A 23141-nucleotide genomic window follows, 5' to 3' on the forward strand; every position below is an offset into this window, starting at 1 on the left:
AAGTGCCTAGTTATTACAATTCTGTTGCTAGAAATGGTGAGGTGTTCAAGCAGCGCACTTTCGACCTATGTAAGGATCCTCCGTCAATTTCTCCCTACTTTCTACATCGCCTCACGCTTTCCTCTCGCTAATGAGAATTCCACGGCAAATATGAAACGTCTGCCTATTTTAAATTTTCTTGAAATCCCCAAAAGCTACTTAACAATACTTCAAAACACAAGCGAAACACTGCAGATGCTGGAAACGTGAAACACAAAGCAGAAAATGCTGGAAACTCAACAGGTCTGTAGAGAGAGAGAGATAGCTTTAAACAGATCGGGAGGAGTTTGGGGATGAACAGCTTTGAGGCAAGCGCAGAGCCCGGGGGGGGGGGGAAGTTACTTGAAAAATAGTTTTTTAATGTTAGCTTTATTATATTTTTTAAGCTTATCGTGTGGACCCTTTAAAAAGGAGCAATTTAGGATTGAAGGGTTTAAGTGTTTCTGAGTGATGAACTAATCATCCTAATTGATTAGCCAAGAGGCGAGTGATGTCAGGGAAAGAATAAAATCCATCCGTGATGGGTTGGAGGGGAGAAGCGATGAAATAAGGAAAGTAATGATAGTGCAAGGCAATAGGAGGTGACAATGAGACAATTATAGAAACACTTCCAATTGGCTATAGGGGTATCCAATCGCACAGTACTATTGCAAAGCTCTTGATTTACATGTGGTTCCCTCAAAGTCGGGTGACAGAAAACAGTTTTGATAGATGCGTTAATTGGGCTCTACTTTGCTTGAGAGTAGTTCAACTGTAATGTCTCTATCTGCGGGATGTTTTTAAAGTTTATTTGGGAATAAATGCAGCCGGGTGAGACAGCGCGGCAACTGCTTCCCGCTTCCGAAGTGATGCTCAGATAAACGGTGGATTGGATAATGAGAGAATTTGCTATCGGATTGGATTGGGGTGGGGGAGGAAAAATGAAACTAAAAAGATTAAATCAAACCAAAACAAGCCATTAAGATGCGTGCATCAGAAAATGAAACAGGAGGGGAAAAAACAGTGGGTTTTTAAACAATTCACTGGGGGAGCAGGGGGACAAGATCCATTCAAGGCAATGCGAAAAGTTGCCACAAATCCCAAACACGATGAAGAATGGTGTGTCATTGTAGCGTTTGAATTTTTTTTCTTGCAAACTCATTTTCGCTGTAATCCAGGGGATCAGATTTCCAGTAAAGAATTCATCGGGATCCCACATGACATGCTCTCCTCGGCTGCAAGGAGCTGTTGAAGAATTCAGCAGCATCGCAATCTACCGAACAACCGCTGGACATTAACCCGGAGACTCTCAAAGCCAGCCGATCACCAGCTCTTGTTAGATGTGAGAGAGAGAGACTAACTCTCCCCCTACCTCCCCCCCCGCGCGGAATGCAACGTGATGCACGGCACTAAGGTAGGGGCGCAAGCAACTAATGCGTTTTATAATCATGCAGCATTTTAAATTAAACTTAACAACGCTTTGCCTAACTGTTCGGGGGAGGGGAGGAGCTGTTGCGTGCAATGGGAGGCTGTGTTTTAATGTCTTGGGAGGATGTTTCAGGATTATGATGTTCAGTCTGCTTGTGTGATATTAGTAGTTTATGGTGTCTATTTCCCCAGGAGCAGGATTGCTAACCCTCAGCCCTGAATCGTTGGTTTGCTAACTGCAGTGTTACTGGGTGGAGTTGGGACACGGCGTCATTGCTTTCAGCTGAAGCCACTTGAATTCTTTGTGTTTTTTTTTCCCCTCTCTCCCTCCCTCCGCCCCCTCCCTCTTCTCTGTTGTGCGAGAGTCTTTTCACTGGTAGAATCGAAGCGATCGGGGACTGGATGGAGGGCTACTGCAGAGAGCGGCTCATGTTCCGAATCATGTCGATAGCACACGCTCCATAAGCGGGAGAGAGGTTCCATATAGACCCGCTGGCTGACAGGAGCCTTGAGGGAGGCGGGTCTTTCCCCTCTCCAATCTACACATGGATTACGTTTGCTCAACAACTATCCAACTTTCAATGGGCTTTTTATTGGAAGCTGAATAACCGATCGTGAGATTTTAGTGAAAATCTCCGAATATATCTAGATATTTAAAAATACAAGTGAAGGTATAGGGTATGTTGTTTACCAAGCCTGTTGCCCTGTTTATTATGACTGCTGATCTTGCCTTTGTTAAACATTAAAAAAGAGGTGCCTTTTTAAAAAAAAACTTAGTCGGATTGCAACTCAAGAGAGCAGCTGGGAAGTTAACGATGATCTGTTCAGGGACAACACTGTACACCTTGTGGAGGTTGTTTTGGTGGACAGCAGTGGGCTGCGGAGTGAGCTTAGCCCAGGAACTGTATGCGACTCATTCCATTAGGATCGACGGAGAACTCACTTTGGGTGGCCTTTTCCCAGTTCACGCCAGAGGGCCTAAGGGGACGCCCTGCGGGGACCTCAAGAAGGAGAAGGGAATCCATCGCTTGGAGGCGATGCTTTACGCCTTGGACCAGATCAACAACGATCCGGATCTTTTGCCCAACATCACGTTGGGGGCTCACATCCTGGACACCTGTTCCAAGGACATCTACGCCTTGGAGCAATCTCTTACTTTTGTTCAGACTCATATTCAGAAGGATACCACGGATGTAAGGTGCACGAACGGGGAACCCCCGATCTTTGTCAAGCCGGAGCGGATAGTTGGAGTCATTGGAGCATCGTCTAGTTCTGTGTCCATCATGGTGGCCAAAATACTGAGACTCTTCAAGGTAGGGAGAAACCACTCTTTATCCTTTAAGGTGTAACCTGCAGTCCTGTCACATAGTGTCACTTCCGACACTTCCAGTGAAGTGCCCTTGCTGCTACACAGTGTAGCAGGCGCCAAGGCTGCTGTCACTATCGCGCTCTTAAATGTGAGAGCTTTATGAAGCAGGCGCTCAGAACAAGATTAGAGTAATGCTGTTTTTTTTTTGGGGGGGGGGGGTTAGTGGTCTTTAATTTTGCGTCCTGAATATAACCCCGTCTTCCCCAATGTCCCTTCAACACTCAAGTGATGCGAGTAGTGGTATATTAAACAGATTTACTGTTCCATTTAAAATGGTCCCTGTAAATGGCGTGGGATTTCCATTGTGTGTTGAAAGATACATTTACATACACATGCCTAAAACATGAACGTGTTGCTGCATACATTCACATACAGCTAACATGAAATGAACGCGCTGAAAGATGGTGTGTTCTACAAAGAAGTAAACGGAAAAAAACTCCGCTACTTTTTAAAAATAAGACAAACCCTTTAGTTTGCATTTTGAAGGAAGGCTATGAAAGCACATCTGACAGTTGATGTCCATCAGTATTTCCTCTCTCCCAGAGCCCTTTGGATAGGAGCAAGGTGGCTTCCGATTTATAGTGGGATCACGCTGCCCCGGTGACAGCCCCTCCGCTTGCACTTGCACAAGGCTGGGAATTTCAAACGCGCTCCCTAAGGGCTCGCCGTCAACAAGCTGGCGATTTACCCACTTCTTGCTCAAGTGCGAGCTGGACCAGCAACTGTGCCGAGTGGGCGAGCTTCATTAACTTCCACACTGGCCAAGTAACCAGCAGGAATATATACATTGGCCAGTGAAACCTCGAAAACCGATGCGGAACTGGTCCTGACACAGCGCCCTGAGTTAGGGAGCTGGTGTGGAACAGCGCGGACTGTAGGCAGCACTGTCTGGATTGAGATCTGTTAAATATTGCATGCAAATATTTTTAGCAGCTGAGCCTTATCTGCTGTGTGAACTGCAGAATCTCTAAGCGGATATTGTAGCGGCACCAGGGGTGTGGGTAGACTGTATATCAGGGAATCTGTCTAAAACGTTTCTTACTGGATCGGAGACCCCCCCACCCCATCACTCCGAATCGGAAGTGAACTAGAGGAGCCAACACTTTTTTGGAATTGTTTATAAAGAAACGTAAAAATTTATTCCATTCTGCGCCTCTTTTAGCAGGCGGAATATAACGGGGCCATGTCATAAATGATTAGAACCGCTTATTAAATCGTGTTCCTGTGAGGTTCTGAACGATATTGGGATATGGACAACATTTAGACCCGCATCAGACGTTGCTTAAACCTCGGGAGGGATCCACCCGGGGAGGGGGTGGGGGGTGGAATACACCTGTTTGAACTGTTGCCGCCACGCTAAAATGAATAAATTGAAGGATTCCCTTGATTTTTTTTTTAGACTGGAATTATGAGGGTTAATTTTGAACCAGTGCCGCTAGCACGTGTGGATTGTAACTTAACCGTATTGAACGCCAGGCGAGTGGGAGCTCCGAGCTCCAGGACTGTCAACACGGGGGATGTTAGCAGCTATGTGTGATCAGGAACACGAAGGCCGATCACAACCCCCTTTAAACACTTGGGGGCGGGTTATTAAGATCGAGTTGTTTAAAATAAATGGCATTTTAAAAACCAAATGAATCAGTATCGCTTTTGAATCAATGTATTTTTGGTACAGACTTTGCTGCCTTTTAATCAGTGGAAGCGTCTCCAGACCAGTTTCCCTTTGCCTCAGCCTCCCGACCTGTTCACGTCAATGCAAATCAATTAATTGTATCGAATAACGAATCTCGCTCAGCGATTTGAAGACAAAAATCTAGGATTGTTTGTTTTTTACTGTTTTAATGTGCGCACTGCTAGTTCCCCTGTCCATACAGCTGTGCAGGGTTTGTGAAGTCATTGGTCTTCGATGCAGTAACGTTTGGTCGGTACTCAACGGGTTAACCGCATACTTGCATAGTGTCGGTGCCTGTTCTATTGGTAAACTCTCCGTGTCCCCAGTGGGAATCGGCGTAATGATGCCCAAGGTGAGAGGCTTGTATTAACTTTCAGTCACGGCTAAAGCGAGGCAGTCTGAGCTCAACCCCTGGAGAATTTCATTCACCCGTAAACTTACTCATGAAGAGATTCTTAATGGATGACTGCGATGAATGAATACATTCAAATGATTTAAAAAAATATTTGCCTTATTTTCCTCTTTTTACATATGGTTACTGATTTCACACACTCCCCTGTTTATTACCTCTGCTATCAATCTCTACCGTGACAATCTTTACACGCTCTCCTCCCCATTAGAGATTAGGGTAGGGGTTTGGACTTGGCAGATCCCTTTTAAGTATATTTACTGCTGGCTTATTTCCCCTTTATGTTTTCTCTTTCATGTTTTATGTAACCAGGAGTCAGCAGAAGATCTGTGCTTTACATGGTTGTACATGTTCGGTTTTTAAACAAATCATAAAATCGTCAGGCAAGATTTGTTCTGATTGCTGTGTAGTGATCTCATAACTACATTTCAATAAAATGTTTATTATGTTGCTATGCATTATTTACTAACCACCTCCCAGTTCTCCCGATTGGTTAATGCCTCGGAAGCCATGTCATAAACTGACAATTTAATATCCCCACTCATTTTGTGAACGAGAATTAAAATCTCATCTATTTCAGAACAGAATTTCATCTGTAGCAAGCTGACTGATCCACTGCATTTTGATTTCAAAATAATTGCATGAATATTTTATTTGATGTGTGTGCTATTAATCGCAACTTAGAACTTGAATCAGTTGGTCTCCTGCAAGTCCAACATTATATATGTTCTGCCCTTCTAACAGATACAGGTGCTCCAAGTTCACTGGTAACTTAATCCATTAGTTATGAGCCTTAAACATAATATTGATTAATATAAACAGTTCACTTGCTGTAATTACTGATTGCAGTGAGGACCAACTGGAAGGTTGGAAATGAGACAGAGGGGCAATTTATTTTGAAATTTAATTAGGCTTGGTAGACTGAAATTATAGAGCCATGCTGACATATCAGTAACATTAAATGTCCTTCATAAAGGGATGTAAGTTCAGTGTTTTGTACTAGTGGCTCTGATAGATGCCTTTTTTGAAGAAATTTGAATGAACTTTCTTAGATTTAGGTTACCAGCAGCATTCCGAGGAAATGATTGACCGAGTCCTCCTTTAAGAGACAAACGTTTGATCATGTGATGGGGAACATCTTTTACATGTGAAATCTATCAACACAGGAGCCTTAAGGTTCAAAGCAAAACTTGCATAACTTGAAAACCAGAGAGAACCTGTAGATTGTAGCATCGGCCAGTGCATTCCCTTATACTCTACGGTTCCCGTAAGATGCCACTGAATTGCTTAGTTTGCTGCTGTTCCACTGAGGCTGTTTAAGCTTCCAATCCCAAAAGTCAACCTGCTGTACCAGATGAGTACATAGGTGCCGCAGCTGTCGCAATATAACAGTGTTTGAGCAATGAATGAAGTCAAATTCACAGCACCTGAGGGAAGAAGCTGTGTGTGTTATATCCATTATTTTTAAGGGTGTCAAGGAAACAAAAGTGGGAAAATGGAGTTGAGGTGCAGATTAACCATGTTTAATTGAACATCATTACAGGCTTGAGGGGCTGAATGGCCTACTCCTGTCTCTGTTTCTATTTGTATCGATGATTTGTGTGTTGTAACAGTTATGCTACCAATTCTATGCCAGATGTATGTTGGTATCAGACAATGTGATCCTGAGGAGATATCACTTTAATAAAAGTCTTGGATTTATAAACATCTTTCGTGACCTCAGGACATCCCAAACAATTTACAGCCAATGAAGTACTTGCAGTGTTGTCACTGTGGAAATGCAGCAGCTGATTTTCATTCAGCAAGGGGCCACAGGCAGCAATCTGGAAATGAGCAGATCATCTGTCTATAGGTGTTGGTAGAGGGGTAAACGGCAAGGGGTGATGTAGGGGGAGTTGGTTAGCTCAGTTGGCTAGACGGTTAGTGTGTGCATTGGATTAATGCCAACAGCATGGAGTTCAGCCACCATTCAGACTGAGGTAGACTTGGAGCCTACGTCTGTGTCCTACCCATAGTAAAAATAATCACGGCACTTTGCTCGGCAAATAATCACCAAGGATCTGCCTAGGGGCACAGACCAGAAGCAGAGGGATCAATATTATTCAGAGGAAAATTCCCCTGCCCCTCTTCAAATAGTGCAATGGGGACATTTTACATCTATCTGAGAGCAGACGTGGCCTCGGTTTAATGTCTCACCTCTGACATTGCAGCACTCCCTTGGTGTTGCACAGGGCTCTAAGAATAGATTTGTGCTCAAGCCTCTGGAGTAGAAATAACACTTATGTAACATGGCTCCCTCCAAAGGCACTGGAACCACCCCCACCATCAGGAAGTAGTTGCATAGCCTGTTTCCAGGAGCAAAGTGCTAGTGACAACAACGGTAACCAGTTGTTGGCCTTGTCCCATGTCCATGGTTTCACCGTATGATTTTGCCTGTAGGTATGTGAGCAATTAGTCTGTCTGTGTACATGGCAACATGCAGTTTTTACATTGGCCTATGTAGGTCATCTGATACCAGAAAAGGTCTATGGGAAGTTGGATAGTAAATTGGTAACATCTGTACATATCCAAGCTGTGTGCAAACAACGTAATAGTGTCAATGCTTAAAGTATTGTATGGCAACAGAGTTGTATTTCATTTGTACAAAGCATTTGGCAGAGGCTGAGAAGTGTGAATTTGCAAGGTCTAACTTGGTATTGCATGGATGATTGTGCTATATTTTGAGTTGGTCCACATTGTGGCAGATGGGCATAAACTAAACTACTGCTTGAGTAGTGTGGCAACTATGGGGCAGTTCCAGTTGAATGAAGTATTCCTTTTTAAATGGAAAGTCAAAAGTAAGACAAGTGTAAAATCTAATCACATCACAGAGGGAAAGTGGCATCTTTATAGATGTGATTTCACTGCTCTTAAAAACTGTATCTTGTACATTTAAAAGGGAGTAAAAAATTATCAGTAAGAGTATCAAACCGCATGGATGATCCCCAATTATTTTCCTGCACTGGTTGAATGACCTGACCCCTCTTACTCAGATGGCAGCTGGGGTGCTATGGCTTGCATAAGCATTTGTCAGCTGGGGAGGAAAAGCAGCTTAACCACTTTGTATGTTGGGTGAAGATCAGATGAGAACTAGCTGCAGTGCTACCTTCCACCAAATAACCTGTCAACATTCACTCATTCCCGGTGAATGGTCAGAAGGGCGATTTTATATCAAATGGTTACTAGCACCCATGAAACTGAACCCAGCCAGAATCGATACTGCTTGGAATGAAAGGGTGAAAAAGTGGGGTGGGTGGAGGAGAGAATAAAAACTCTTGCAGGATTGTCAGTGGTTTCTGAGTTACCTAGCAACTGCAATATGCTCATGGCTTGCGTTCCCAGCCCAAAATTCTCAACTGTCAACTGTTATAGAAAATTCCCACACCTTGTCTGAGCACCTATTTTATTTTCTGCTTGTACAATTTGTACCTTTTTTTGAGAGGTGATTATCAATGTAAACAAAGTGAAGCACAATAAACAGTTGAGCTGAAATTTTTGTCATCCCAGGTAATGAGTATTAAGAAACAGAAGGGGAAAACATTGCTGGCATATTTTGCCTAATGAGCTGCCATAGGTTAAAATATTAGATTGTTGCTTCTGCACCAGCAAGTACGTTTTTGGAAGAGTACTTTGTCATAGCAAGCATCACATCAGCAAGTGCAAGCACATTTTATAAACAGCAACAAAAATGGCAGCAAACTCTTTACAGGATTGTTGGCACCTGTACAATGTCAGGAAGCTATTGTTTGAATAGAATAGAAACATGTTGTTTAGTTCTATTTTGGCCAGAATAAATGCTACCTCAATGTATTCTGGTGATATAGATCCAACAGTGCGCATCCCCACTGCCCAAGGGAGGGCTGAATCATTTCATAAGTAAAGATTCGCCTCACATATAAAATATTCTGTGCAGCTACCTGACATTTATTTATGGTTGGATGCCATTGATTATGGTAGAAATTCAGAGCTCTGTGAAAGGCAGTGATTAATTATTTGTCTAGGTTCATTCACAAAAAGGAAAGACGAATGGAGTTCCTTCTCCTGCTCTCCCCCCTCCCATCTAACAATATTCTATAGCTGTGACTGATGCTCTGTTGCCTTAAAGACTGGGTCACTCTCTTTGATTCAGGATTTAAACCATTCAGAATCCCATATCTGGTGTTCAGGAATCTAATGTTAAATTGAAGGGTTCAAAATGCAGCCAAAGTTGTTGGTGTGGTTACATTCAAATAGATGCCATTAGCAAGCTTTGTCAAATATTTTCAAGAGTTGGTGTCACTTAGTGGTCAAAGATCAATGCTACCTACACTTTAATGTCCATTATATTGACAGGCTCTCAAGTGGGAGACTTTGAATCCATTTTGTAGCACCTAATTGAAGTGTCAGGTACCTATGGATGCTTGGACAAATGGCTAGATAGTTTTGTAGAGAGCCATGGGGTTGTTCCTAGCTTGGTATAACACTGCGCTGTGTGATACCAAACTTGCCAATTCCTTTTGATTTCTTTTCTGGTATATAACCTATGCAATAATATGTGAAATGTAGTTTATTTTTTTAATCATTCACTGGATGTGGGCTTTGCTGGCTGGACCAGCATTTATTTATCATCCCTAGTTACCCTTGAGAAGGTGGTGGTGAGCTGCTGCCTCGAACCGCTGCAGTACATGTGATGTAGGTACACCCACAGTGCTGTTAGGAAGGGAGTTCTAGGATTTTGACCCAGCGACAGTGAAGGAACTGTGATATATTTCCAAGTCAGGATGAGAGAGTGGCTTGGAGGGAAACTTTCAGGTGGTGGTGTTCCCATCCATCTGCTGCCCTTGTCCTTCTAGATGGTAGTGGTGGTGCTGTTGAAGGAGCCTTGGTGAATTCCTGCAGAGCATCTTGCAGATGGTACACACTGCTGCTACTGTGTGTTGGTGGTGGAGGGGGTGGATGTTTATAGATGTGGTGCTAATCAAGCAGACTTTGTCCTGGACGGTGTCAAGCCTCTCGAGTGTTGTGGGAGCTGCACTCATCCAGGCAAGTGGGGAGTATTCCATCACACTCCTGACTTGTGCCTTGTAGATGGTAGACAGGCTTTGGGGAGTCAGGACATTTGGACACACTTAACCAACATAAAGCCATGCAATATAAATGTGCTTTTTGTTGTGGTGGCGGTAGGCTGAAGAGTTTGGAGATTCTGCATAGCTTGAAGTTAAAATTTGAATAAATAAGGCAGCAGAATCATTATTTGGAAGTCCTAAGGATGGCAAGCATATCAATAATGTCCCCTTCTCAAACTTGGTCTCAAATTAGAGAGTTTATGTTCAAAGAAATGGATCCCTTTCCTATGTCGTTTAGTCATTTGAGTTGTTAAAACTGGGTACACTGTGGATTAACATACTGCTGATTTACTTTTGGAGAATTGGTTTGAAATGAGCTGATGGGATGAAGGTGTTGGTCAGCTGCATCCTGTATCGATTTGGGCAGTTTTAGTCCACTTCTTGTGAGCCCTCACACAAAATTGGCCTGAATTATGTACTAATTAGTTCAATTGCTAATTTTTGTCACAAGTTAGGAAGCTGGCTGATTTAGTGAGTGAAAACTTCACTCTGTTGCAATAGGGGTACAGTTCTGAGAGTTGGACAGTGTTAATTGTGGCTAACTAAGTTATAATGTGTAGCTTACAATGATATAATTGAAATGGAAATATTTGACATTGCCAATTACCTAAATTTGGGCAGTGGGATCAGGGAGGCAAAGAAAGAAGGGACTGTCTTTACAAAGCACCTTCCATGATTGCAGGACATCTCAAAATGCTTTAGATCAAGTGAAGTACTTTGGAAATATAGTCACTGTGGTGGTGTTAGTGTCATTGGAGCCAGAGTTGCTGTAGCAACATGCATTTTTATGTGTATGTTGTGGTCTGGAGCTATGTATAGTGATGGTGGAGGCTCATACTTTCTCTCACATGGCTGACCAGGAATCTCTCATCTTACTGCCTGCCATTGGCATGTGCTGGAAGGATTTCTAGGTTGGCACACAGCCTGTTTGGCCACGTTGTAAATGCACCTACCTTGCTATCAAGTCCTGGGGTGGGACTCAAATCCTGAGCAAGGTCCTACAAACAATGTGCTGTTGAGCAAATCATCTGCTTTATTGTTATTGGTTGGGTGATGAATATTGGCCAGGATACAAAGGAGAACCCCCCCCTTCTCTTCAAATAATGCCGTGGGAGCTTTATGTTCACTGGGGAGGGTACATGGGATCTTGGTTTGACATCTTATGCAACAAAAAAAAACCCTCCAACAGTGCATCACTCTCTGCACTGGATTACTAGCTTTAATTTTGTGCTCAAGCCTCAGGAGTGGGGCTTGGATCCATAAGTTCTGACTCAAAGGCAAGAGTGCTTCCACTGAGCCCACCACTCATCATTGAGAACATGAAATATCCCTTTTCTAAAAATAGAAGCCGCCTCTTCCACACGCATCTAATGCTGCTGACTGGAGTATATGAATTTGGACTCGAATTTATGTCTGCATTGGAATTCTGTCACCACTACCATACTCTTATGACCAGGTTTGAATCAAAATAAAGGGAAGTGAAGGTCTTTGACTTTTAACATGCAACTTTTAACATGCAACAAGTGACTTAGAACCCCAGCTGACTGGGTGACTGGTATCTGTATTTTGCTGCTCTGAAACCTAACATGTGGCATAAAGAAAAAAGTACTCTTTGCCATGTACCAAAAAGTAAATCTATTGAATATTGCTATTGACCTTGGAAAAGTTTGGGGGGTGGGTGTGCTCTCCCATTGAACTAGTCAGCTTTCATTTTTATGTATGGCACCCCAGATGGCTAAATGCAATTGGTATTGTAGAATTAACTCAAAACCCAGAATGGTGCCAGGTTTTATTTCAGTCTTCACCAGATTGGTTGAACTCGGGGTGGCAGGGACATGTTGTGATTTGCCTTAGTGCTAGGAGAAGGATGAATCAGCCGGACTTTCCACATCTGAGATCTATCCAATGAACAGATTCAGTAATGATTTCTCCTTGGTGATCAGCTTGCCAATATTTACTCGGCTATCATGTAAAGAGTGGTCGCTGGTGAAGTGCCATGAGTCTTGCAGTGCCTGTGGAATTGTACCCGATCAAGAATCTCCGTTTTGGGCAACGAGGAATAAACAATTTTGTTAGATGGTTTATCTAGTATTCCACAGATCAGCTGCGATTTGAGAGAAGTAATTGATTTAGAATGAAGTCCCTGGACTTCAGTGAGAGTTCAGAGCGAGGACAGGAGTGAGGAGAAGAGGAACAGCTGAAGAAGTCCCTGGTGGTTGCAGGAGACACTGGGGATTTGAAAATAAGAGAGAGTGAGAATGGGAGCAGGGGGAAGAGGGACTTCAGGCGGGGTGAGGCCAAGGGACCAAGGCTGGGAGCAATGGGAAGAGGAACAGCTAAAGAAGTTCCCAGTGGTGACAATGGACATTGGGGACTTTAAAAGTAAGAATGGAGAGTGGGAGCCGGGGGCGGGGGGTGAGGAAAGAGGGCAGGAGAAAAGGTCAGTGTGCATGCAGGCCACAGAACACTTAAGCCTGTGGCAAACAGTGAACACTCGCAAAATTAAAGTGATATATTGTCACTAATTTTATTTACAAGTTAAAGTGAAATGTTAAGAGTCAAGGTTAAGCGGTGACGTACTTTATCATATTTTTTGGAAAAAATGGGTAGTCATTGCACATCTCACCAATTTACAACCTTAATGCAAGAATGTTTTTCAATCAATGCAAATAGCAAGGAAGGTTTATCCAAGCAAACAATTCAGTTTCTGAGCTCTTACAAATCTGGGAAGTTATCTAGGGTGGTAACTTCAGGGTTGAATGAGATAACAATAACTTGCATTTATACAATACCTTCTACATAGTAAAGTTCCTTACTGCTTCACAGGAGCATTGACGCGCTGACTGACAAGATTTGATATATAAGGAGATATTAGCACAAGTGTCCAAAAGCTTGGTCAAAGTGGTAGGTTTTAAGGACTGACAAGGGAGAAGAGGCAGAGAGATTTAGGGAGAGAATACCATAGTTTAGGTTCTTGGCAGTTGAACTCACGGCCATCAATGGTGGGGCAAAGGTGGGCAGCAGAGTGCATGAGAGGTCAGAAATGGAGGACTGCAGAGTTCTGGGAGAGTTTGAGATGGTGAAAGCTAGGGAGGAGTGAAGCCATGGAGTGATTTGAACACCAGGGTGAGAATTTTAAATTCAAGGTGGTGTTAGACCAGGAGCCAATATAGGATAGCAATGGGTGATGGTTGAATGAAACTTGACACTGAAAGAGAAACAATGATGTAAAACTAAATAGCATATGTAGAGTATTCTGAATAAATGCTAGACATCTGGTAGTAAAATAATACTGCACAAAGTTGATTGTAAATGACGTGGAATATTCCATTGTGTAGCCAATACAGATGAACAAGTAGCACATAAGTAAAATAAGGCATCAATGCTCGCTCTAGCCACTGTGGCTTGACATCCAGCATCTTCCTTTCCCCACCATTACTAATTTTAATTTCAGAGAACAAAAATCAAGTGACGACTATCTGGAAAACTATGGGTAATTCCACAAGGCAATCAAGCGGGCTGCAGGAGACCATGGTTACCCAAGATGCATCGCCATATTAACTTAAGCAAACTGCAGGCTCCTGATGTGCACCAATGACAGCAGCTCAGATATATATAGTTCCCACAAAATTAATCCTTGATAACTAAGATTGAAATGATAGCCTTGAAGATTGAATGAGGGATGCATTTACTTCATATATTTGATTTGGAAAATGAGTTGGAAAGAAGGCTTGACCTTCTGTGAATGTTGAAGGCGACAGATGCATTGTCCCTATGGCCATGTGTATTCATGGTGGGGTGTGCAGAAGAACTCTGCATTGTTCTAGTTTCTTAGGGGGTTCTTTGGGGATTGGAGTTGTTTGTGAAGGATTTGGGAGTGGAGGGGGAAGAATGGGCCCAAGAATACTTGTGGATCTGCTGCAGTCCGGTGTAAGAGTGCACCGAGTTTTTAGGTCTGAGACATGGAAGAGCAGGAAGATCTCAGGTTTGAAGCATCATTCGTGCTCAGTTAGTGGTTTGAAGCTGGAATGCTGAGGGGGGTCACTGCGATTGGCCTCAGTGCTAATGGGCCAGGGTCCTCGATCTTGATAGCGCTTGATCGATCACTATTGCCAAATACATGTCTCTGGATGTTGCACAAAATTTGCAGCCCAGAAAGAGGTCCATGCCAGTGTTTATACTACACAGAAGTCTATTGTGACAACTCTTCATCTAACCCTATCAGCATAACCTTTTTTTTAATTCATTTCTCCCTTTTTGTCTAGCTTCCCCTTAAACATTTCAATGCCATTTGCCTCAATCACTTGGTCTAGTCACAGGGTTTCAAACTCTTTTTAGGTGAAGAAGTTTCTCCTGAATTCCTATGGATTTATTAGTGAATTGCTTTAGCTTTCTCATTCGACAGCAGCTTTGGACTTGCTCAGAAGCCTTCTCTACCCTATCAACCTTAGTGCTTCTATATCCTCTTTGTAGTATGGGGAGCAGAGCTGTGCTCAATACATTGGGTGAGGGCAGGCTTTAACTTGACCATGGCACTGCTGTGACTGATTTGCCTGACATATGATGTCTAGACTTGCACATAAAGAGGGCACAGGTTGCTATTACCTCGATTTGAGTTAGCAACTTGAAGAGGAATGTGAAAATAAGAGTTCAGAAGAATGCTGTTGCTGCTGATTCCAAATCGCTAGGATTTGCTAGGGAAATTGATTTGAGTCTGTTACAGTTCACAGAGCTTTAATTCCAACCTTGCTGCTAAACTGAAAAGAAAATAACATGGTAAGCTAAACCATACATACCCTAGGTGCTGCCATTTCATCTGCTATTTTATTTGCCTTGGCCAAATAGTATGCTCCAAATAGCCTTTTTTTTTGTAAAAATATACTTTATTCATAAAATATCTTCAATCACATTCCAAACCATTTCAAAAACAACATTACAAGGGTACAATCCAGGTTAAACTTTTACAAAATGTATCACCAGGTGCATCAGTACAAACAATATTACAATCATTTACAGCCTTTCATTTTGACCTGTACAGCCCGAGGGGCTCTAAACAGTTCCCAGTCTCTCGGTGCGCTGTGGTAGAAAGGTCTTAGACAGCGACCCTTCCCCATTGCGCCTTTGCGGCAGCTGCCCCAAGCTTTAGTATGCTCCAAATAGCCGCCTGATGTTGCAGCAGTGTCTTGTGTTCAAAGTGTAAAAGTGAGGGATTTCTCGGCCTCATTAGCATTACTATGCAGTCCCCTTTTTAGTTGAACTGGAAATTCTTCGTGAGATCGAGGCTAGTTGCCAAGCACCAATTGCGTTAGAGGTGAGTGTTTGCTTGTGTCAAAGACCAGTTGGGAATCAGGGTAGAATTATTATGGGAAAATTACTTGTTCTTGGATAAGCATCTGACAGCAAACAAACCAGATTTCAAGCCCTTTTGTCAGCTTATTTGATTATCAGTTATGATTTGAATTATATTGGGAGGGGTATCAAGACTCCCAATTAAACTGGCAGGAAGAAGTAGGAAAGGAGAAAAGGGTTTTACTGTGTGTACCAAGACCCCCTTTCCACTCTATAACATCCAACATGAAAAGAATCATTGCTGGATCTTGTAAACAGGAATGATCCAGAACAGAGAGAAGTTAAGAGTAGGAGAACATTTTTGTATGTCATGATCACTACTACTAAGGTTAAAGATTATGATGGAAAGTGAAATAAGCAGGAGAAAGACTAAGGGAACAGATTGGAAAACAACCTGTATTTCTATAGCATCATTAACACAGTAAAACGTCTCAAGTTGTGTCGCAGGGGCCTAATAAAATATAGCACTAAGTCGGAGGTATTAGATCAGATAACCGCAAACTTGGTCAAAGCACAGTAAGCTTAAAGGAGGAAAGCGAAGTTGAGAGGTGTAGGGAGGGTATTCCAGAGCTATGGGGCCTAGGCAACTGAAGGCACAGCCACCAATGGTGAGTGATTAAAATCAGGGATGCTCAAGAAGCCAGAATTAGATGAGTGCAGACATCTTGGAGGTTTGTGGAGCAGGAGGAGATTAGAGATAGGGAGGGGACAGGCCCTGGGAGGTTTTGTAGAGGAGGAGAATTTTAAAATTAAGATGTTGCTTGACCAGGAGCCAATGTTGGTCAGCAAGCACAGGGTTGATGAACAGGGTTTGGTGCAGGATAAGGCACAGGCAGCAGAGTCTTGGACGGATTCCAGTTTACGGAGGGTAGAATTGTGGGTGACCAGCCAGGAGTGCATTTGAATAGTCCAATCAAGAGGTAACAAAGGTGAGGGTTTCAGCAGATGAGCTGAGATTGCTCAAAAGAGCAAATAAAGAAGAAATGAGTTTGGAAAACAAAGATAGTGGGAACTCTTTTTAAAAGGGAAATCAATGGATTTCAAGGGAAATGTATTGCACTAAAAGCCAAAATTGGCTTTAATTGCTTGTTAGATAGTTTTAATTATGGGGCACCATGGAAGAGTAATGAATTGAGGGAAAATTTGAATCTAAAGAAAAATATTAAGTACCTAGATATTAAAGGAAAGGAGGATATTGGAGGAAACAAAGAGTTTGAGAGAGAAAATCACTAAGACAACCAAGTCGAATTATAAAATTAAGTTAATAAATATAAGAAATAATAGCGTTCCATAGCCACATAAATAACAAAAGGAAGATTAAAATGGGGATAGAGCCACCAAAGGATGAGCAAAATAAGCTTACAGGTGATGACGAAGAAATATAAAAGTATTGAACACCTACTTCACCTCGGCTTTCACTGAACAAGCTAACCAAACAGATTTCACTATGGCGCATGCTTAAAAAGAGTAAATGCAAATGGGATAGAAAAAGAGAAAATAATTTGACAAGCTAGCAAAACTAAGAGGATAAAATTCCATGCACCCACACATAGCTAAGAACACTAGGAAGGAGATAGCAAAGAATCTATATAAAAGTTCCATAGATGAAATGATAATGCCAGAGGACTGATAAGAGCTATAAACAAAAAGGGAGATGGAACAAAAACTGGGAACTAAAGACCAGCCAGCTGAACATCAGATACTGAAATGAGTGATAGAGCACCTTAAAAACAGGAAATATGATGACATAGCCAGCATAGAATCCAAAAGGCTAAGTAATGATTAATTAACCTGATAGAATACTTTGTAGAGGTACTGAAAAGAGTAGGCAAGGGTAATGCTGCAGATGCACTTGGATGTTCAAAAGGCCTCTGATAAGATAGCACACGCTAGGCTTAATGCACCAAGATTAGGGCATGTGTAGTCGGGACAAATGGCTGAAGCAGGGGCGAATGGTAGTTATTCCAATTGAAGGAAGGTAGAAAGTGATGTTTTACGAGGATTGGTGTCGGGACCACTGTTCATAATTTACATTAATGATTTGAACTTCAGAATATGTAACTTAATAAACTTCTCAGATGATACCAAACTGGGTGGCAAGGGGTGGTTAGGGTGGTATAGTTCATACTGTAGGAATGCAATGTAACATGAAGATATTAGAACACTTGCAGATGAGGCAGCTAAGTGGCAAGTGAACTTTAACCCTGATAAGTGTGAGGTAATGTGCTTTAGTAAGAAAAATAGTAAAATTAGCAACACCTCAGAAGAAAAGGAAATGAATTTGGTGGAAGAACAAAAGGATCTAGTGATTAAAGATGAACAAAAACCATCACCAGTCGTCAAAGCAATTAAAAATTTCTAGGGGTATAGAATTCAAAATTATTGAAGTTATATTGAATTTGCATAGGGCCCTGGTTAGATTAGACTCGAGTGCTGTGCCCAGGTCTGACCTTCATAAAATAAAAACGAATAGAAGTACAGGAAAAAGCATGAAGAAAAAGTTCCATGAGGATGGTACCAGAACTGAGGTTATAACTACCAAGAAAGGATTGAACTCATTTGGACCTTTTTCTTTTTTGCATTGGGACAGAGAAGACTTAGAGGTGATTTGATGGAGGTCTTTAAAATTATAAATGGGGCAGAGAGAATGTTCCACTTGCAGGGGGACCCAAAACCATGCGCCATAAATACAGGATAGCTGTTAATAAACCCAGTATGGAAATGAGAAATTTCTTTCTGGTTGGAATTTGAAACTTGCTACCACTGGAGATGGTTGAAGCAAATATTTTAGATGCTTTTAAAAGCGGGCAAGTACACGAGATAAAAGTGAGTAGGGAAAATGTTAGAATCTATTATAAAGGATGTGGTAATTGGACATTTGGAAAGAATGGTAAAATTGGGCAGTCCACATGAATCTATGAAAGGGAAATAATGTTTGGCAAGCTTGGAGTTTTTTAAGGATATTGTAGTATTGAAAAAGGAGAAGCAGTGGTTAGTGTGTATTTTGATTTTCAGGTGGTTTTTGATAAGGTCCCACACTGGAGGTTAGTAAATAAAAATTAGAGTGTGAGGGATTGGCAAAAATATATTAGTATGGATTGAGAATTGTTTAGCAGAGAGTAGGAATAAACGGGTCATTTTCAGGATGGCAGACTGTTACTAATGTGATACCGCAAGGATCCGTGTTAGGTCCACAGCTGTTCACAATCTATGTAAATGATTGCAATGTGGGGACCAAGTATAATAATTCCAAATTTTCTGATGACGCCAAACTGGGTGGGAATGTAAGTTGAGGATGCAAAGAGGCTTCAAGAGGACTTGGACAGGCTAAGTGAATGGGGTAGAACATGGCAGATGGAATATAATAAGACCAAAGGTTATTTACTTTGGCAGGAAAAAACAACAGAATATTTCTTAAATGGTAAAGAGATTGGGAAGTGCAGGTGTCCAAAGTGACCTGGGTGTCCTTTTTCATGAGTCACTAAAAGCTAACATGCAGGTGCAGCAAGCAATTAGGTAGGTGAATGGTATGTTGGTCTTCATCGCAAAGGGATTTGAGTACAGGAGTACAGATGTCTTGCTGCAGCTATATAGAGCCAATATGAGACCTCACTGGAGTATTGTGCACAGTTTTGGTCTCTTTACCTTAGGAAGGATGTAATTGCCATAGAGAGAGGGCATTGAAAGTATGCCAGGTTAATCCCTGGGATGACAGGATTGTTGTATGGGGGCAGATTGAGGACACTGGTCCTGTATTCCCTAGAATTTCGAAGGATGAGGGGTGACCTCATTTGAAACTCTCAAAATTTTTACAGGGCGCGGTAGGATGGATGTAGATGTTTCCCCTGGCTGGTGAGTCTAAAACCCAGGGGACGTAATCTCTGTGTAAGGGGTAGGCCATTTAAGACCGAGAGGAGGAGAAATTTCTTCACTGAGGGTGGTGAATCTTTGGAATTCTCTACCCCAGAGAGCTGTGGAAGCTTGATCGTTGAGCATGTTCATGACAGAAATCGATAGATTTCTGGAGACTAATGCCACTTTCCTGCACTGAGGTGGATGATCAGCAATGATCTAATTGAATGGTGGAGCAGGCTCGACAGGCCGAGTGACCATCTCCTGTTCCTGTGGAAGGTGTGCTGAAGGGCTGTGATGAGGTCGATGGAATGGAAAGAGGCTGTGGTGTGTAAGTACCAGCACAGAATAATTGTGCTGAATGCCTTTTTCTGTGCCAAATATTCGAATAATTTTTAGTACATAAAAACCTGGAATATTTTATCTACGATTTTTCAGGCTTTCAAAATCCTGGAGTTGGGTGAATGGTATACATGGCTGTACCATGATGGAATGGGCTGAACGGAAGAGTTTTTATAACTCTGCCCCCACGCCATATCTCCTTTTCATATTTGTTCACACGTATAGTTTTAGGCCTCCTCCACAGAACAAGACATCTGAGTCTGATCAAACCTAAGCCCAACGCTAGAAAGCATCCACAACCAAAGCTATTTTGCACTGTTGACATATGGTCTCGGCTCAGTGCTCATAATGAGCAATCCAACAGTGTTTCTTTTGGAATTAATATGAGAGGAGCTCTCTTGCTGTAATAAGAATCATTTCCTCTGTATCTAGTCAATGGACTAGATCTGGCTACTAAAGATGAAACTGTGAATGCAATTTGTATGGATTTGGCAGTTTAAATATTTGGAGGGAAAAAGTGCTGAACAATATTAAATAATTTCACACTGGTATACATCTGCTTATACCAATTTTCACCAGAGGTGGGGATACTCGAAGCATTCTTGATTTTTAAGCCTCTAATATGCCATCTGTGTAGCTGAGTCAAAGGCTGGATTGACAGCCTTCACCCACACAACTAGTGGTGCTGAATAGCAACAAGCCTGCATGGGATATGGAAAACTTTCAAAAAATCATTTTTTTAAAGATAACTCACTTGCTCTTCCTTATGCTATGATGAATGGTTTAAAAAGTCAAGACAGCACCCTAATGTTCAGCCCCTGGCTTGTGTGGAATTTGCTGACATCAGCCACAATGGTTGATCAGATGTCCTCTCTGGTCCTACAATTCCCAACAAGGAGAGAGAAATAAATCTGCTGAGGTTTGTTCTCCTTATCCCAACCCAATGACCTCTGCTGAAAGTGTGTGAGTGAAGATTGGAAGGGTGAAGTTTGCATTTGACTATGGTGCCTCCTATGGTTTTAAAATGGAAAAACCTGTCGATGCTCATTTTTTAGCCTTCTCTAGTGTGAATTGGCACATTACCAGAAGCTGGAAAGCTTCTTGCCCCTGTCCAGCCAAAAGGGGCAGAACGCATAAAAGCTAAGTTCAACAATGAAATTGTGATGGAAAAAGAGAGACTCACTAATTGGAATAAGACCCACACGTTGAAAGTACAAAGTGTCTCTGTTCTTAGCAATACAGCTTGTTCCATGGTAAGTTTGCACATTTGCAGCATAGCTTTGAGAACATGGTGAGAGGTGAACAAAAGTCTGATTGAAAAATTAACCTTTTGGAGGGGAGGGGAGTTATGGGGTTCAGACAGCCAGGGAGCCCTGGGCAGTTAGCTGAAGGTTCTGCTGCCAATGGTAGGCTGAAGGTAAGAAAACTCTAAGAGGAGGAGGACTGAGCAATGTTGGAGGAGAGGGAGGGTGAGTGTCGGGTGAGGCTCTGCAGGTATTTGAAAATGAAGGTGAAGATTTTGTTTGCATTTAATAAAAGTTCATGCTTTACATTGGTTTAGTTTGATTTTAATGCAGACACTTCAGATGATGAGTTTCAGGAGTCTATAGCTAGTGCCATTTTTTCCCTCTGGGAATTTGAGATAAACATTATGGCTTAAATTTTGCTTTGACAGCACTCTAGTGCACAGAGTTCCCTGCTAGAGCACCTGCCAGAACGTGTGAAGTTTCTGTTGTTCTTCAGCTGGCCTGTATCTGTGTGTCTTTAACGGGGATGACAGGAACTGTCATGTCTTGCCCAGGGTGCTTTTAGATTTAGTGACGTGTTCAATTCTAAGGGGTGATGGCATCTAACAAAGCTTTGTTCTTTATTTGGAGTGGGGGGTGGAGAAAGAGGCAGGCAATCTTTCATGCTATGCAAGAAATGTTCTGATGCATTTTAACCAAACCCCTCTCTGCATTACTCTTAAGTAAAACAAAAAAGAATAAAACTAAAATCAATAAATCAGAGGGGGTGACAGCCCGTGGTGGGTCACTAACTAAAACAAAACATGAAAGGAAACTTAACTAATTAAACCAAAATATCAAAACTGGGGGTGATGATGCACCCCAACCCCCATGGTGCCCACCGGTCATGGAAGGCCTCTAATGTACCTGTGAACACCGTGTGCTTCCTCTCCAGGGCCACCCAGCCGCAAACATAGCCGTGGTAGAGGGGCAGACATTTGGGTCGGGCAACCGCCAGCTGCCTGGACCTGTTGATGGCCACCTTGGCCAGACCCAGAAGCAGGCCTATGGGGAGGTCTTTCTAGTCCGCATCAGATTATCTTTGCATTGTACATTTTGTAAATAACCAATAACAAGCTATGAATGTGGCGGGCTGAAGTTGGTAGGAGTAGCAAATAGCATCCTGGGTCATAGAGGCATAGAGTGTAGTGTTAGGGTGTTTGGGACTGTAAGGTTTAATGTGGGCCTGGGGAAATAGTACTGCTCATGTTATGATGGAGAGAGATTCACATGGGAGCAATAGAAGTGTAGTGGTAAGTCTGGTAGAAGTCAGCATGAACATGGCACCTAGTCAGGACTACCCTGTATATATGTATATAGTTAATATTGTTCAACCGTACAAACCTCTAGACCTCTCCAGGAAACAACATACAACCGTACAACATAAGAGTACAAGCTATATAAAATCTTTATTTTAGTTGAGCCTTAGCTGGAGTATGGGCACCATGTTTTTGAAGGTTGGTGAGGTTTGGAGCGGTTGTAGAAGAAGTTTACTGGTGTGATATCAGGGATGAAGGGCTTCAGTTGTCTGAAGAGAGTCAAGAAACTGACGTTGTTCTCCTTGGTGCAAGGAAGGTTATAGGGAGATTTGCTAAATGTATTTAAAAATAATGAAGGGTTTTGATTGATTGAATAGATGAGAGAATTTGTTTCTACTGATGAAAGTGTCAATAATCAGATTTAGGATAATTGCTAAAAGAACCTAGGGAGATGAGATTTTTCTGCAGCGAGTTGGTCAGGAATGCACTGCCTGAAAAGTTGATGGAAGTCAATTCAAAAGGAAATTGGATATATAATTGAAGGAAAATATTGCAGGACTGAGGTCAGAATGGAGAGAGGGACTAATTGCATAACTCTTGCAGAGAACCAGCACAGGCATGATGGGGCTGAATGGCTGTAAGATTCTGATTGCTTGAAGCTTTTACCACTGAATTTGATGCGCGTTTAAATTCTGTCCTCAAGAATTGCTGAAGTTCAGGGCCTTAACATTTCTCCCTTTTTTATTTGTGGGTTGTCACTGACGAGGCCAGTATTCATTGTCCATCTTGAATTGCCCTCAGGATGGTGGTAGTGAGTTACCTTCTTAACTCTGGCAGTCCATGTGTTGTAGATGTACCTACAGTGCCATTAGGAAAGGAGTTCTGGGGTTTTACCTCTGCTACAGTAAAGGCATGGGGATATAGTCAGGGCGGTGACTCACTTGGAGGGGAACTTGTTGGTGGTGGTGCTCCCATGCATTTTCTTCCCTGGTCCTTCAAATTGATAGATTTGT

At 42.3% G+C, this 23141-nt stretch overlaps 1 protein-coding gene across 3 annotated transcripts in view; it reads left to right on the forward strand.

Moving 5' to 3' along the window:
- Positions 1–1750: 1750 nt before the first annotated feature.
- Positions 1751–23141, forward strand: part of LOC144681777 (metabotropic glutamate receptor 7-like) — a 697320-nt gene continuing 675929 nt past the window's right edge. Inside the window, exon 1 of one of the 3 annotated variants that reach the window (XM_078543769.1) lies at positions 1751–2759. In XM_078543769.1, the coding sequence (XP_078399895.1) occupies positions 2262–2759 (498 nt within the window). In that variant the 5' untranslated portion in view covers positions 1751–2261. The remainder of the gene's footprint in view (positions 2760–23141) is intronic. The other 2 variants (XM_078543768.1, XM_078543771.1) reach the window with 2 other exon arrangements.

Source organism: Cetorhinus maximus, chromosome 6, assembly GCF_964194155.1.
Source record: "Cetorhinus maximus chromosome 6, sCetMax3.hap1.1, whole genome shotgun sequence".
In the NCBI taxonomy this organism is placed as follows: Eukaryota; Metazoa; Chordata; class Chondrichthyes; order Lamniformes; family Cetorhinidae; genus Cetorhinus; species Cetorhinus maximus.